We start from the raw sequence: 16,709 nt of genomic DNA on the forward strand, positions 1-16,709 counted from the left end.
TTCAATTTTCTTTTTATTTTCTACTACCTGCACCATCCTTTTCTTCTCATACTCTGTTATCTCATAGAGAAAACATAAATTTTAAGTTAGACTCAAGGCAGTTATGGTAGAAGAATACCTACCAGATTGAACTTATTACCTTTGGAACAACTTTCTTTGAGTTTCCCTGCTCATTCTCAGCCTCAGGATTATCAACAAGCAAACGACGACTAGTTCTTTGTTTCTGCAGTCCGTCTATCATCACAAACTTATGCTTTGCTTCTAAACCTTTTGGTACATTAAGTGGATACAAAATATTATTTTGACACCACCATACATGAGTAATAACCAAAAAATATGAACGCAACTCGATAAAATAAATATACCTTCAAAAAAATGAGTTCTTGGTTGCACAATCACATATGGCTGCATATGTGGCTTAGGCTCCATAGGTTTATCAACAATCTCATCAACATAAAAATCCAACCTATCCCCTTCAACTGTCTGTACAAACTCCTGTAAGTCGTGATCATTGTCAATAAGCTTCCAACCACTTGGCACCTTTTTAACATAAACACCGCCTATTTGTCCATATTTGACATCATCCTTCACATATTCCATCACGACAGTGTACGAGAACCTATCATAATCAACATATTCCACTATCTCCTTACATAAACCACCAACATATCTTGTCTTTGTGAACTGTCCCTTGTGGAAAAATCTGAGAATGTAATCCTTAGACGCCATCCTGAAAATAAGAACATTTTAAGAAAAATTAGTAATTAAAACGGGCACAAATATGACAAAGAGAAATACAATAAAAACTAACACGAATAATAGAAACACTGACTAGAACAAAAAAAATGAACTGAATACCACATTTATATTTGAACAAGAGACTACAAATGATTCTTTTAACTTAAACTACCACAATTAGATTTTACAACAAAAATAAAAGAAAACATGAATAATGGAAACACAACCGATTTTATGAACAAGAGAAATAGAACACCAAATTAGCACAAAATTCAACTAAATGCAACATTCTTTTACAACTATGGAATACAAATGATTCTTTTAATTTAAACTACCACAATTAAAACTGATCAAAATATGAAATAACTACAAAGTAGCAGAACTATAAAGAGAAAATAAATTCTCTTTTTGTCAGATTTCATTATTATCTACTTCTTCATCAGGGGTAACCGAAATTTGTTTTATCGGAACGTCATCTCTGCACCAACTCATGATATCATCTGTAGGTAATCGTTCTTCGGTGATTTCTACTACTGCATTTATCTCGTCTTCTATATCAGAATACTGATCCTTCGAAAATTTCTTGATGACAAAATGCACATTCTTTTCAGTAGGGTCTTCTACATAGAAGACTTGCTGAACTTGTATAGCTAGAACGAAAGGATCATCTTTTTCATATAATTTATTAAAATTCACTTTTGTTAACCCATGACAATCCTTTTCTTTTTGATACCAATAACACCTAAATATGACTACAGCCAGTGCTCCCCAGTAGTCAACCTCAATGATGTCCTCAATTGCGCCATAATAACCAACTTCCCCAACTACTGGATTTTTGTCTCTAACAGTCGCAAAACTAGTGGTTAAAGCAGTGAGGAAGACCCTACTATTCTGTGTAGTACACCTATTATCTCTCTGCTTGGTATGAAATCTGAACCCGTTGACAATATAACCCGTAAATTACTTAGTTGCCCGATGAGGCCCTCTTGCCAAAGACGATAATTCCATTGATATGTCATTTTTGTTTTGAACCACCTCTTTTAGCCACTTGTGAAATTCAGTTGCATGTGTTCTTTCACGTTTATACTTCTTTTCCTTCGCATCTTTTTTAACCAAGCTACGGTGTTCACTGCAATTATAATAACACCAAATTAGCACAAGATTATGATGGTTTACAGTTTTATAAAATTTGGATCAGCTTTCTTTGTTCCCAGAAATACTTACTTTTTAAGCTTCTCGATTTCTTCGTTGTCACAGTTGAATAATATGTATCGATGAGCCTTAGTCTATACTTTATCTTCTAGGTGTATAGATTTCCCATCTTTTCTTTTACAAGATCCAATAGGATATCCAGCATCTTTGTTACAGTCCTTCTGATCACTTCTGTTTTTACACTGCTCATCAAAAAATCGAGAACAAAATGTTAAACATTCCTCAACCAAGTACCCCTCAGCTATGCAACCCTCTGGCTTGCTCCTGTTTCGAACGTAGGATTTCAACTTGCACAAATAACTTTCAACTCCAAACATCCACCTTAAGTGCACCGGACCTCCAAATTCGATTTCCTTATACAAGTGAATTGGTAAGTGAACCATTATGTCGAAAAACGCAGGTGGAAAGATCATTTCAAGTTCACAAATTATCTCAATGATTTCATTTTGTAACTTCTCAACATCTTCTAATTCGATGACTTTGCCACATATACCCCGAAAAAATGCCCCCAACCTCATTAAAGGTATTGCTACCTCAGATTTTAGAGTTTTAACCACAACAAATTGTAATAGAAATTAAAGAATAAAATGTGCGTAATGACTCTTATAACCCGATATCTTCCGCTCATTCATTTGAACACATCGGCTAATATTAGAGGCAGATCCGTGGGGTAACTTAGCATTCATCAGAACTGAACAGAAGATTTCTTTTTCTTTTTTGGTCATATCAAAACTAGCTGCCCTAATTTTAACTTTTTTGTTATCATCACATCTGACTGGATGAAGTTCTTTCCTAATGCCCATTTCTTCTAGATCTTGACGAGCACTAAGATGATCTTTTGTCCTGCCCCCGATATTTAATAAAGTACCCAGAATTTATCACAAATGTTCTTTTCAATATGCATCACATCTAGGTTATGCCTTACCATATTACTGCTCCAATATGGTAACTCGAAAAAGATGGACTTTTTCTTCCAAGGGCAATCTGATGAAGAACCCCTATGTTTTTTTTGTTGCTTCCCGAAGTCATTTTCATAGCCACACAAAAGATGTTCAACCTCTGTTCCTATTAACAGTTCAGGACTTCCTAGCAATTCTACATCCCCATTGAATCTCCGCCTATCAGATCTCCACTTGTGGTCGTGAGGAAGAAATTTTCTGTGGTTTAAATATACCACCTTCTTGCTATGTTTTAAATATGTTGACGAGGTCTCGTAGTGACATGAAGGGCAGGCCATTTTACCTTTTGTGCTCCAACCCGATAAAACTGCATATCCCGGAAAGTCACTTATCGTCCATAAGAGGCCTGCGTGCAGCCTAAATGTGTTATCTACCCTTGCATCATAAGTTTCTATCCCAACCTGCCATAATTCTTTCAATTCTTTGATTAACGGCTGCATATAAACATCAATCTCGTTGCCAGGATAAATAGGGCCAGGAATTAAGGTTGAAAGAATTAAATTTTCAGGTTTCATGATTAACCAAGGGGGAAGGTTGTGATTCACTAGCACAACTGGCCAGGTGATATGAGAAATATTCATTGACCGATATGGATTAAATCCGTCGGCAGCTAATCCTAACCTAATATTTCGCATTTCAGCCCCGAATTCTGGATATTTGGTATCTAGCGACTTCCAGCCCATGCCGTCAGCCGGATGCCTCAACTTGCCATCCTTTTTTCGTGCTAACGCATGCCATGTCATTGAGTTAGAATAATCAGAGCTCAGGAACATTCTTTGCAGCCTTGGCTTCAAAGGAAAATACCTCAGCACTTTTGCTGGGACTTTATGTTCCATCGACTTAGATATATCCATATTAGGCCCATTTTTATCTTCAACTACTTTCCACCTAGATGTTTTACACTTTTTACAAATATCCAGCCCCTCATTTTCAGCCCAAAATAGCATGCAGTCATTTGGACATGCATGTATTTTTTGGTAATCAAGACCCAAGTCTTTAATAATAACCTTGGCTGAATTGAAAGATGACGGCACGTTAACGTTGGGAAAAGCCTCCTTTATTAACTCAAGCAAATCGCTAAATGCCGCCTCGCTAAATCCATGAATGCACTTTAGTTGGTAAAGCCTAACTATGAAACTTAAACGAGTAAAATTTTTAGACTCGGGATATAAAGGCTGCCTACCCTCGTTAACAAGCCTATAAAATTTCCTCGCATCAGCATTCATTCCCTTTCTAACTCCGTGTTCACCAGTATCATTACCAGTTCCATATACATTTTGCATCATCACCTCGAACTCATCGCCTAAACCCATACCTATATCAGTATCCATCTCATCCATGTCGCCGATCATGTTTTCTATCCTAAGGGTTGAGACCTCGTAAATCCATTCAAGATAATGGGGACAAGGACCATTACATATGAGATGCTCACGTATACCCTTGGCATCACTCCATAAACGATTACTACAGGTTTTACATGGACACGTTAACTCCTTTTCTACGGCATATTTAAAAAATGCTATCGTAACAAAATCTTCCACCCCCTTCCTATATTTATCACTGTACTTAGGAAGAAATATCCATTTCTCTCCTTCAACATCCATTTTCTACATAAATAAATTGGACAAAAAAACAAAGTATATCAAATACTAACAAAGACAGAGAGACAGTAGAGACAGTAGAGACAGAGCACATATATTACAACATTAACATGCTCTTATCGTACTTAAAATTAAAACTTTAAACCTTAATTAACAGCCTCAAGTTTTAAACCTTAATTAATGACAACATTACAACATTAAGCTCAATAGAGATTAACATAAATAAATCCATTTAAAACAACAAACAAATTATACCATAAACAGTCCAACAAAATCATAAATTACCAAATATCTACTAAATTACAAGAATAAATCACAAATATAAGAACAATTTAACAGGCGGGTTATATATCACAACAAAATTAACACATATATTCAACTAATTAATACAAAAATCCAACAAATTTCACATACACTGTCTTTCAGGTAAAGTTGTTCACATGCATACATATATATACAAGTATAAGCATAAAAAGATGAGTAAAATACCTCTAATTGAATCTTTACTTTGATTTTTGCACAAATCTTGCTCAATTAGGTTTGGGGTTTTGAGCTTCGGCTTAATTGGAGATGAGAGAGTGGGGGACAGAGAGAAAGAAAGAGGAAAGGAGAGTCGTGAGGGGGGAGAGAGGAGCTTCAGGAGAGAGTGGTCGGGAGAGAGGGAGAGAGATGAGAGAGAGTGAGTAATATTTTGTTTAATTAGGTGTTAGAAATATTTTTTCTGAAAAATTTTGGCATATAAACATCCCGCCCAATGAAAAAAGTTCCCGCCTATAATTTTAGTGGAAAAGAATAAAAAGTGTTTCGTTTATTGTAACACTTTGTAATAGTATTGTAATTGTATTGAAAATTTCAAAACTCTCATTTTACTTGCAACATTTTTATATTTTATGTAACAGTTTTAAAAGTATTGCAATAGATTACCAAGTTTTATGTTTTTAGCAACACTTCATGCAACACTAATACATATTGGGCTTGCAATAGCCCATATATGGTGTAGTGTCTTTTCATTCCAGTTTTTCTGTTGCTAGATTGATGAGATCAATGTTGTTCATAGCTGGTGGCTTAGTGAAAGCAATTGCTGGCACAATTACTTTACAGACTTGAATTTTGAGCAGTTTCTCCCCCTCACTCGATGAGCCTTTATCCCCCTTTTTGTTAGCATCAAGTTGTTGAGAAGAAGGGAGTTGTGCAGCCACCAACTATTGTACCAGAGCAGTCTGAGCTTCCTGATTCGCAAGTATGTTGGCCACTGACTTTGTAACACCCCCAAATTCAAGGTCGGGAATTTGGGTTGTTACGATCACTTAATCTTGTCTAATAAATAATTAATCCTCTTTTCACATCTTTACTCGACCTTTTAACCAAACTCACACACACACAGGTTATATGCTCAGAAACATTACTAAATTAACGTTAAAGTATTTAAGTTATTACAGACCACAGAAAATTATCTCAAAAGGGTGAACGCCGAGAACAACTCTACATGAGACTGGCTCGGGTCACAAATAGTCTTGGTTCAAGTACTCAAAAGGAAACTATCTCTACTCGTCTACCTGAGGTGGCTGGCGGACGAACAGTCTACGGTACTCACGTGCGTCCCCTACCCGCTTGCGGGCAGTCGTCCTGGTTCGGGCCATGCTGGTAATCTGTTGTGATATGATATTTATAAAAGTAAGAGTGAGCACTAACGCTCAGCAAGATATAGATATCCATTATTTAAATATGATCATTTAGGGGAAAACAACCATTAAGCATTGTATATCCAAGGTTTCTAAAAGTTTATATGCTTGTCAATTTTATGGTAAACTCAACTTTAAATGTATCAGTTTAATCAGTTTATACTCGTACTCATTACTTCTCAAAATCTCAATATGATGCTTGAACCAAGATTCTCAAATGGATGTGATATATATACATCAATATCCTTATTTAAAACTCAGCCTTATCGGCCTTCTGCTGTAGGTTTCACAACAATTTATCCAAAGTGGAGGAAAGGGACTATACTGGAATAAACCACGTACCGGTGATCAGCCGAATACGAAATTTTCTCTACTAGTAGAAGGAATACAAACCTAGCCGCCTTTAGGCTTATCAAGACATTACACGATGGTTGCCCATTTCCGTGCAAGTCCGAAAGTCAATGGTCACAGAGACCATATAACTGTATACAGCGCCACTCCGCGCTTGGTCACTACCCGATACCTCTCCGTGCCGGGCAGGCCACATTCCAGTCCCAAAATAATTATATCATTTACATAAAATCCTTTATCGAAGGAATAGATCGTTCTGAGTTGACCTTTAAATAAGATGATTTATTCATCACTTTTAATTCAATTGATCCTTGGGAGTTGTCGGAGTTTTAAATTTAAAATCATTTTCAAACCCTTAACTGTAGTAGAGTTTTACATATATTGTTCACTTGTTTTTCGTTGAGCGAGGAAGCAAAACCCTTATGCCTCTAGACTAAGTTCCCTAAGGTTTTGATAGGTTTCAGATGATTGATCTCTTCCGAGAATTTTGAATAATTTAGAAAGTATCCTTGTGAACTATGTCTATTTTTAAATGATTTTTAGAAGTACGGAATATTAAATATTTACGTTCTTATAATATTTTTAAGAAGGGTTCAATGAATTGATAAAACCTTGAGTACTAAATATTTCTCAATAAGGTTCAATGAATTGATAAACATCTTAATTAAATACTTAAGACATGATTTGACATCTTATAATTATCCTTCGAATGGTTACATACGTTTTAGATAGAGTGAATTGATTTAAAAACTTTTCAATATCTCTTTAAGTATTTCCCGGATATTTTAGTAACTCTTTAGGTATTACTTATAAATAAATAAACAATAGGATATCCCTTGAGTGAATATTCGATTGTCTCTTATAGTTATAAATCAAATCTCAATCGTTCGCTTAATATGTATGTTACGCGAAAGTACTTGTTTATTGAAATAGAAATCTTCCGCGTCCGGCTCGTTCCGGAATTAAATCGATTTAAAATATCTCCGACTCCCACTATCTTGTATTATATTGAAATTACGTTTCAATTTCTCATACTCGTATCAAACGAAGTTTGTTTTCGTGAACAATCGCATAATTTGAATGTATTGATATCACAGACAAGCATATATTTTTAAACGGTAAATCATGGCATCAATATCACAACAGTATATATAGCATGGATAATTCGTGATAGGGTTTCGTAAACTTTCCTCGAGTGCTAGGAGTGGTATGGTCTCGGGGATTTTGTTGGCGGTCTAAAATTAATAACCAACGATCTTAGTTAGTACGCGATTATCGATTCGCTTCACTAAAACATTTTTATAAAATTGAAAAATTAATAATTTCTTAAAATTCTTTTTGTACAGTCTTCCTTGCTGCATTATTTAATTATCATGATTTTTCCAAGATTCCGAAATCATTTACAGCCTTTCAAAATCATCATGCAAGTGGCCTTATGTGCAGTTGGCTTTTCATATGAACGCTCTACACTAAAACGGTCATAACTCCTAAACCGTAAATCCCCTCGTGATGATCCATACATGTACAGAAACTAAAATTTAAGATCTACCCAGTCATGGCTAGTGACTCACAAGTTTCAAACATTTACATGGCCAAATACATTGCAGAAGGCAGACCAAGTGCAATAGACTCCATATTCCATTTATACTACTTGTTCTTGACAAAATCACTACTTATGACCAACACAACACTTTTTACTTCTCAAGATTCACTCATCTACTAATTCTCTGCATCATCTAGTGTAACATCCAAGACCCACATCTCATAATATTTAAAACTTAACAAGATTTAGACACATAAACCTCAAGCACTCACAATCTTTTGAATCTTGAAACTATATAACAGAAATCCTTAAAATTCAACCATAAAATCTTTAAGGGTGAAGAGTTATACCTTTCTTTGATCCTTAGAACATCTAGGAAGATGTATTAACCTTGGAGAAGCTTGATCTATCCTTAACAAGCCTTAAACTAACAAGAAAACATCAAGAACATAACTTAGTTTCCAACCAACAAAAACATGCCCAACTTTGGACCACGAATTACCTATGAAATCCTTAATGAAAGGCCATAAAAATTTTCACGTACTTTTTATATGTAATGAGGAAGCTATGGTCCAAATTTCATGATTTATGAAGCTCTAAAACTCAAGTTATAAATTTTCTTTCCCCCTTGGTCTGAAAATCCGAACTGCTGGTAATGAGGAGTGTGGGAGCTTTTCTTGACTTGGGTACTTGGATGGTGTGGTGTAAAATAGAAGTATGGGTTGATATATAATTATTTGGAATAAAGAAAAGTGGAGGTTTGGCTTGATTATTTGTGTGGTGGAGTAGAAAAGTAGAAGCATGGTGCATGGTACTTCTTGTCTCCCCTACACTATTCATGCTACTATTCTAGTTTGATTTACTAACTACTAGCTACACTTCTAACTACTAGTTGGGTGTAGGATCTTGCATGGCCACCTTGCATGGCTTCCATTCACTTCTTATTTAATTTACACTCATGCACTTGTCATTTTATTCTGATAGTTTTCCCGTAGAATGTTTCATTTCGTAAGGATTTCTTTTATTATTTATAATCCTTTAATTACTTTCATTCCTTTATCTTGATCTTAATAATACCTTAATATAATGTTTATTCCACGTAGTATTCCCCGTTCTACGCCATTCCTTACAGATACAAAAATACATAGTATAATCGTGAATCTTCGAATTTCGACGGCTTTTACATTCACTTATTTTCCTCGATAAACAAGAATATGATCTCGGATTTCCAAAATTCCACTATTCATATTTGTGATGAACTCCATACGTATTACATAATTAGTTCCAGTTATTATTCACTGAAGTTTTAAAATATTACAAAAATCAGGGTTCTTACAGACTTCTCCATATTAGACAACCTAGAGTCTATGGCCTCAACCTTCCTGTTTAGATCAACTTCTTTCCTTAGTGAAATATGTAGCACTCGACGGATAAGCAAATATAGTCCCGACGAATGACTCAATATAGTCCCGACGGATGATGATTTGACATCCATTGAGTGAGTAGCTTATGTAACAATAAGTCATGTAGCACATTTCTGTAAACACCTTTGTTTAGATACTGTAGTAGCATATAAGTCATGTTGACTTTAATTAGATATGCGAATAGGTTGATTAATTGTACGTAGATGATGTCTTGTAATTCTGCATAAATGAAATGAAGTCAAGTGCCAAATAGCTACCCGACGGATGATCAACAAGGCAACCCGACGGATAATCAACAAGGCAACCCAACGGATGATCATGTACCCGAAGGATAATCAATTCAAACATCTGTTGACAGTGACAACACAGTCACATGCATCGAGTGTATGCAAAAGGAATGTGGAAGCCTATTCAACTGGGTTTTTGAGAACAAAGAAGCATTGCCATTTCCATGTTATTATGAAGATATTCAAAGATGCTGGAATAGAGTAGTGAAGTAGCATAGTATTAGACTTGATAGGTTTTATTTTATTATCTTGTCTTATTACTGTGTAATCTTGGTGATATATAAACCAAGAGTAGCAAATAGAACAACAACAAGACTAAGCAATACATTTTTCAGAGAAACAATTGTAAGCTGTATCCTTAGCTTTTCTCTGTAAGTTTAGTTGTTCTTATTTTGTAAGCAGCTGTGAGCTATTCAAGCTTCACAGGGTTCTCTTGATATAGATATATATATATATATATATATATATGGTGGATACATTCAAATCCACCAGAAAGTTTTAAAGACTTGTGTATTTATTACTTTGTGTTTTGATTCATATTTAACTTGTCATTCCGCACTTTGCGAATCAAAACACTGACATATATATGTTTTAAGTTAGAACACTTTATAATTGAGAAAAAGTTTCAAGAATTCCATTCAACACCCCTTCTGTAATTCTTGTTGTATTGTTAGGGACTAACAATTGGTATCAGAGCAAGCTCTTGAAGAACAAAGAGTTTAAAGATCACAACAAACAACAAGATGAACAAGAAGGATGTTGGAGTCAAGATTCCTTTTCTGGACAAAGATAATTACCATCACTGGAAGGTAAAGATGCATCTTCATTTTTTTTCTCAAGATGAGGCCTATGTGGATTGCATATATAGAGGTCCTCATGTACTAATGAGAGCTGCAACTGGAAATGAGCCATCAGTTCCCAAGCCAAGGCATGAATTGTCAGATCCTGATATTGAGCAAGTCAAGAAAGACAAGAAGGATATGAATATTTTGTTCAATGGAGTTGATGGTGATATGTTTGACAACATCATCAATTGCAAAAATTCCAAGGAAGTTTGGGATACAATTCAGATTATCTGTGATGGCACTGAACAAGTTAGAGAAAACAAGATGCAGTTACTAATTCAGCAATATGAGCATTTCCACTTTGAAGAAGGTGAAACTCTCACGGATATCTTTAGTAGATTTCAAAAGCTATTAAATGCTCTAAAGCTGAATGGAAGAGTCTACCAAACTAAGGATTCTAACCAAAAATTTCTGAGATCCCTTCCAAAAAATGGAAACCAATGACAGTCTCCTTGAGAAACTCACAAGAATTCAAGGAGTTTACTCTAGAGAGATTGTATGGCATTCTAAAGAATTATGAGCTTGAAATAGAGCAAGATGAAAGAATGGAGAAAGGGAGAAAGAAAGGAGGGTCCATTGCACTGGTTGCTGAGTTAGAGAAAGAGAAGGAGATGAAGATAGAAGTTGTTGAGTCTACTTCAAAGGTCTGTGAAAAAAAGGGCAAGGGGCTGGTAGCAGAAAATGAAGATTCTTTGAGCCAAGATGATATGGATGACATTGATGAACATCTATAATTTCTTTCCAGAAGATTTGCCAAGCTCAAGTTCAAGAAGAACTTTGGAGCAGCTAAGCGAAATAAAAACATGGTGGATAAATCAAAATTCAAATGTTTCAAATGTGGCTTGGCAGGGCACTTTGCCAGTGAGTGTAGAAAGTCAGATTCCAGCAAGAAGAAGTTTGAGCCTGTGGATTATAAACAGAAATATTTTGAGTTGCTCAAACAAAAGGAAAGGGCTTTCATTACACAAGAAAATGACTGGGCAGCAGATGGTCTGGATGAGGATGAGGATGTCAGTTATGTCAATCTAGCCCTAATAGCCAAGTCTGATGAAACAGAGACAAGTTCTTCAAGTAATCAGGTAATCACCACTAACCTTGCACATTTATCTAAAGCTGAGTGTAATGATGCAATAAATGACATGTCTACAGAATTATATCATTTGCGTGTTACACTTAAGTCCCTCACTAAGGAAAATGCTAAAATCAAAGAAAACAACTTGTTTTTAAGTGAGAGAAATAATGTGCTAGAGTCTCAGTTTATTGAATTTGAAAAACTGAGAATTGAGTGTAAGATTGCTAAGGATGAATTAACTGAGTCCTTGAAGAAAGAAGAGATTTTGAAAAAATAGCTTGAACGAGAACAGGAGGTGATTAAGGCATGGAAAAAATCTAGAGATGTTCATGCTCGAATCACCAAAGTTCAAGGTATTGAGTGCTTTTTTGATGCAGCTTGGAAGAAGAATAAGGAGAAGCTGGAATCCAATTTAGTTGAAGGATTGCTAACAGATGTGGACTCGACGGATGATGAGAGTCATCCATCGGATAATCAAAAGGATTATCCATCGAGTGACATAAATCCTCATCCGTTGGCTGTGAGCAAACCTGTGAGTAAAGCGAAACTTGCCAAGTTAAATGATAAATATTGATCAGTTTCCAAAAACTTCATTTCAGGAGAATCTAGTCAAGTGAGGAAGGAGAAGAAAGTGAATGTTGGTCATCTATCTATCAAGCAATTGAATGACAAAGTAGATAAGATTGAGGTTAAAATAGAGGCTAAGAAGAAAAACAATAGAAATGGTAAAGTAGGGATTAACAAACATAACAACTACACACCTGATAAGTATGCTACAAGAAAAATTTGTGTTAAGTGTGGTAGTGTAAATCATCTGTCTGTTAATTGCAAAACTGTCATGCCTACTTCCATATTTGTGCCACCTCCTTTTCCCGACATGAATGCCATGCCTTCTATGCTTATAAATGCTATGTCTACACAGAATATGAATGCACAATTTTCTAACATGCCATTTGCACCTAATCCTTATTATGCTGCATTTAGTATACCTCAAATGCGCATGCCCTACTGGAATAACATGTTTGCTAATAGCATGCCATTTCCTGTTAATCAAAACGTGCATGATAATTCCGCTTTAATGAATTGTTTCAAAGGTCCAACTCAGATGACTAAGGATGAATCTGATATCCCCAAGTTAAATGAGATTAAACTTAAGAAATAGAAGAAGAAAGCTAACAAGGAAGGACCCAAGGAAACTTGGGTACCAAAATTAACTTGATTTGATTTTAATGTGTGCAGGGAAACAGAAAGAATCTGTGGTACTTGGATAGTGGTTGTTCAAGACACATGACTGGTGATTCTACCCTGCTCATTTCAAGGAGAGAGTTGGCCCAAGTATTACTTTTGGAGATGACATCAAGGGTTATACTGTGGGATATGGCTTGATTTCAGAAGACAATGTCATCATTGAGGAGGTTGCCTTAGTGGATGGTCTCAAGCACAATTTGTTGAGTATCAGCCAGCTGTGTGATAAATGCAATTCAATAACCTTCAACTCAGAAGCCTGTGTTGTGATAAACAAGAGGAGCAACAAAGTGGTTCTCACTGGAGTGAGAAAAGGGAATGTGTACTTAGCTAACTTCAACTCATCAAATGCAGAATATGTTACTTGTCTTCTCAGTAAAGCAAGTCAAGATGAAAGTTGGCTATGGCACAAGAAGCTATCCCATCTAAAAACTTCAAGACCATGAATGAACTTATAAAGAAAGAACTGGTTAGAGGCATTCCTCAAGTGGAGTTTTCTAAGGATGAACTGTGTGATGCTTGCCAAAAGGGAAAGCAGATTAAAGCATCATTCAGAAAAAAGCTTGATTCAACAATTGAAGAACCTTTGCAACTGCTACACATGGATTTGTTTGGACCAGACAATGTGTTGTCCATCTCAAGGAAAAGATTTTGCCTAGTAATTGTAGATGATTTCTCAAAGTTCTCTTGGACATATTTCCTTAAGTCCAAAGACGAGGCTAATGAAATCATCATCAATCACATAAGGCAAGTCAACAATCATCATGATTTCAAAGTTAGAAGAATCAGGAGTGACAATGGAACTGAGTTCAAGAATTCTGTCATGAGAGCATTTTATGAAGAAAATGGGATTTTGCATGAGTTTTCAGCAGCAAGAACTCCACAACAAAATGGAGTAGTAGAAAGAAAGAACAGATCACTTATTAAGCTGCAAGGACAATTCTTGAAGAATCTAAGTTACCAACATATTTCTGGGATGAAGCTGTAAATACTGCATGCTACACTCAGATTATTTTCTTGGTTAATCAAGCAAAATGCATGACTCCCTATTGATTGTTCAAGAACAAGAAGCCAACTCTAAATTTTCTTCATGTCTTTGGCTGTAAATGTTATATCTTGAGAAATCAAACTGATCAGAATGGGAAGTTTGATGCTAAAGCAGATGAAGGAATTTATGTTGGACATGCTGTTGGTAAAGCATACAGAGTCTACAATCTGAGAACCAACATTGTTGTGGAATCAATACATGTTGTGTTTGATGATAAAAAGATTGAAGGACTACAATATAGAGATTACCATGAAAGCCTCAAATTTGATAATGTGGAGATGGTCAGTGAAGACAGTGATGATGAAAGTGATCAAGAAATAGTGTCAAAGGATATTGCAGAAAAATCTACTACCAATGAAGCACAAAATTCAACATCCGTCGAATTAAAAAATGCTTCATCCATCGGGAGACAATCTGCTTTATCCGTCGGGAGATAACCAGCTTCATCCGTCGATACTCAAAATTCATCATCCGTCGGGTCATCAAAAGAAGCTGAAAGTCAGAATAGATCAATTACAGAAAGTTCCCCTTTCTCAAATCAAATATCCATAAACTCAGGGGGAGTTTCTAATATTCAAAACTCAATCACACATCAAGACAACAATGAGGCCTCTTCATCTAGAGCTAATCTACCCCAACAAAGGAAATGGACAAAGGATCACCCTTTTGAGCTCATCATTGGTGATGTATCTTCTAGAGTTCAAACAAGGAGAGAAACTCAGGAAGAATGTCTATATAGCAGTTTCCTATCTAAGGAAGAACCAAAGAAGGTAGATGTAACAACCCCATATCAGGGTCGGGGATCCGGGTCGTCACGGTCTTTCTTTCCACAATATCACTTAACTTAATTAATAATAAATAACCTCATGCTATGACCCCACACTAACACACACCACAACACGTTATAGTCTCAGAGATGAAATTGAAATAAGTACAAGTCCTTGAATCCACAATTTAAAAGTTATTACAACCCAAAATGATTACTTGATAAGTTTACAGTTAATTGCCATTATCTGTCACAAGTTATAATTATACATAATTGGTTCCCAAAAGTAGAATTCCTGATCTACAAATAGATCTACCTCTGCAGCTATAACAGCTACGATATCAACGGGAAGACGCGGGACGCTTCCCACGCGCTTGCGCTGGGTCTGCTTGAGTCTGGCCATCTTTCCTAACTGTTGTTGTGTGATGAAGAAATGAAGCAAGAGTGAGCATTACAGCTCGCAAGATAATATATAAGTGTAAACAGTAATGCAAGTATCTAAATGGATAACTTACTAGAAGCCTTTAAAAAGTGTAAGGTAATTACTTACTGGATATAAGCTTAAAGGAAGATGAAGTTACCAATTACTTCACTATACTTATACCATTTTAGAAACCTACTTGAACTACCACTGTTCAAAGTATAATAAGTTTTCGAAGGTTCATTATATAAATGAAACTACAATATAAGACTTGACTAGATTCAATCTTTGAAATATTATTTAAAGGAAATGAAGTTACGAGATACTTCATTCGATGAAAATACCATTATACCTGTTTGACCCTGTCAATGCTTCGACAACCACCCATCCGTAGCCATTCGATCGAAATGCTCCGGGTAGTGTTGCAGAGATATCCAACTGGATGATGAACTCATTACGGGAGTTTGCCGCGCCAGGAAGACCACTTACGATGATCAGTCGCAGTAGTGCAACCCCACCTTTTTCTACATGTAGAGGAGAACCTGTCGGATTTACTTGTCAACCGAACACTGGACTCCTAAGGAATGGACCGTCTTAGCGGAACTTCCATGCCATTTGGGCCAATATAATAAGGTTGGGCCGGCGCCACTCGACCACTTACGCCACTCCTAGTTCAAATGAAATCCATGACTCTGAAACGTAAAGCTCGTCCCCCCTTTCCCCAAGTAGAAACTTGTTGATACGGCTCCACCAAGAAGTCGTATCTAGTTGGAAAGGAAAACTCACCGATATTTCCCAGGCGGTGCCTGTTAATGGATTAACTTGTTCTAAGAATTTTACTTCCCGAGTGTTGGGTAAGTAATCAAAAACTCTTTTATCAAAACAGCAACCTTGTTGCGAATATAAAATACACCACAGAGCCGGATCCCTCAGGTTTTGAGCGAGTATTTAAATCCCCTTCAAAAGGAGGAACTTAAATATAAAAATGAGTTTTGGGATCCGCCCTAACTTTTAAAATCATTTTGAAGACTCGAAAACATTTTTAAGAATGTTTGGAGTAATGCTGATTTAATGAAATAAATCAGTCCCGATATATTAGAAAATATCTGAATATTATTATCTAAATAATATTCCCATAAAGGATAATCTTTATAAAAATAATTGAAGTAGAAGTTTTAAAACTTATACTTGAAACGAATAATAAATAACAAAAGATATACTTATACGAAAGTACGATCTTTATTTGTATAATCGAAAATAAGTTTGATTATCGAAACCTTATTCTTTAATAAAATAAAGAATATTATCTAGTAAATAAGCGGAGTCATAAGTCCTCGAATGAATTTTCAAAATAATATTCATTAAATAGAATAAACGGAGTCATAAGTTCTCGAATGAATATTCAAAATAATATTCATTAATTAAAATAAAGTTATCGAATAAACCTTATTCGATTAATAGTTTTGAAAACTATATCTATATATATATTTATGAATATATATAATATACTCGGGA

General features: G+C 35.6%; 1 protein-coding gene across 1 annotated transcript in view; it reads right to left on the bottom strand.

The window, feature by feature from the left end:
• Positions 1-1,149: 1,149 nt before the first annotated feature.
• Positions 1,150-16,709, bottom strand: part of LOC141674595 (uncharacterized) — a 63,144-nt gene continuing 47,584 nt past the window's right edge. The window contains exons 4-7 of the mRNA XM_074481306.1: positions 2,876-4,516; positions 2,185-2,483; positions 1,703-1,867; positions 1,150-1,579 (exon numbers count right to left, since the gene is read on the bottom strand). Of these exons, the coding sequence (XP_074337407.1) occupies positions 1,150-1,579; positions 1,703-1,867; positions 2,185-2,483; positions 2,876-4,516 (2,535 nt within the window). The remainder of the gene's footprint in view (positions 1,580-1,702; positions 1,868-2,184; positions 2,484-2,875; positions 4,517-16,709) is intronic.

The sequence above is a fragment of the Apium graveolens genome, chromosome 7 (assembly GCF_009905375.1).
Source record: "Apium graveolens cultivar Ventura chromosome 7, ASM990537v1, whole genome shotgun sequence".
Classification (NCBI taxonomy): Eukaryota; Viridiplantae; Streptophyta; class Magnoliopsida; order Apiales; family Apiaceae; genus Apium; species Apium graveolens.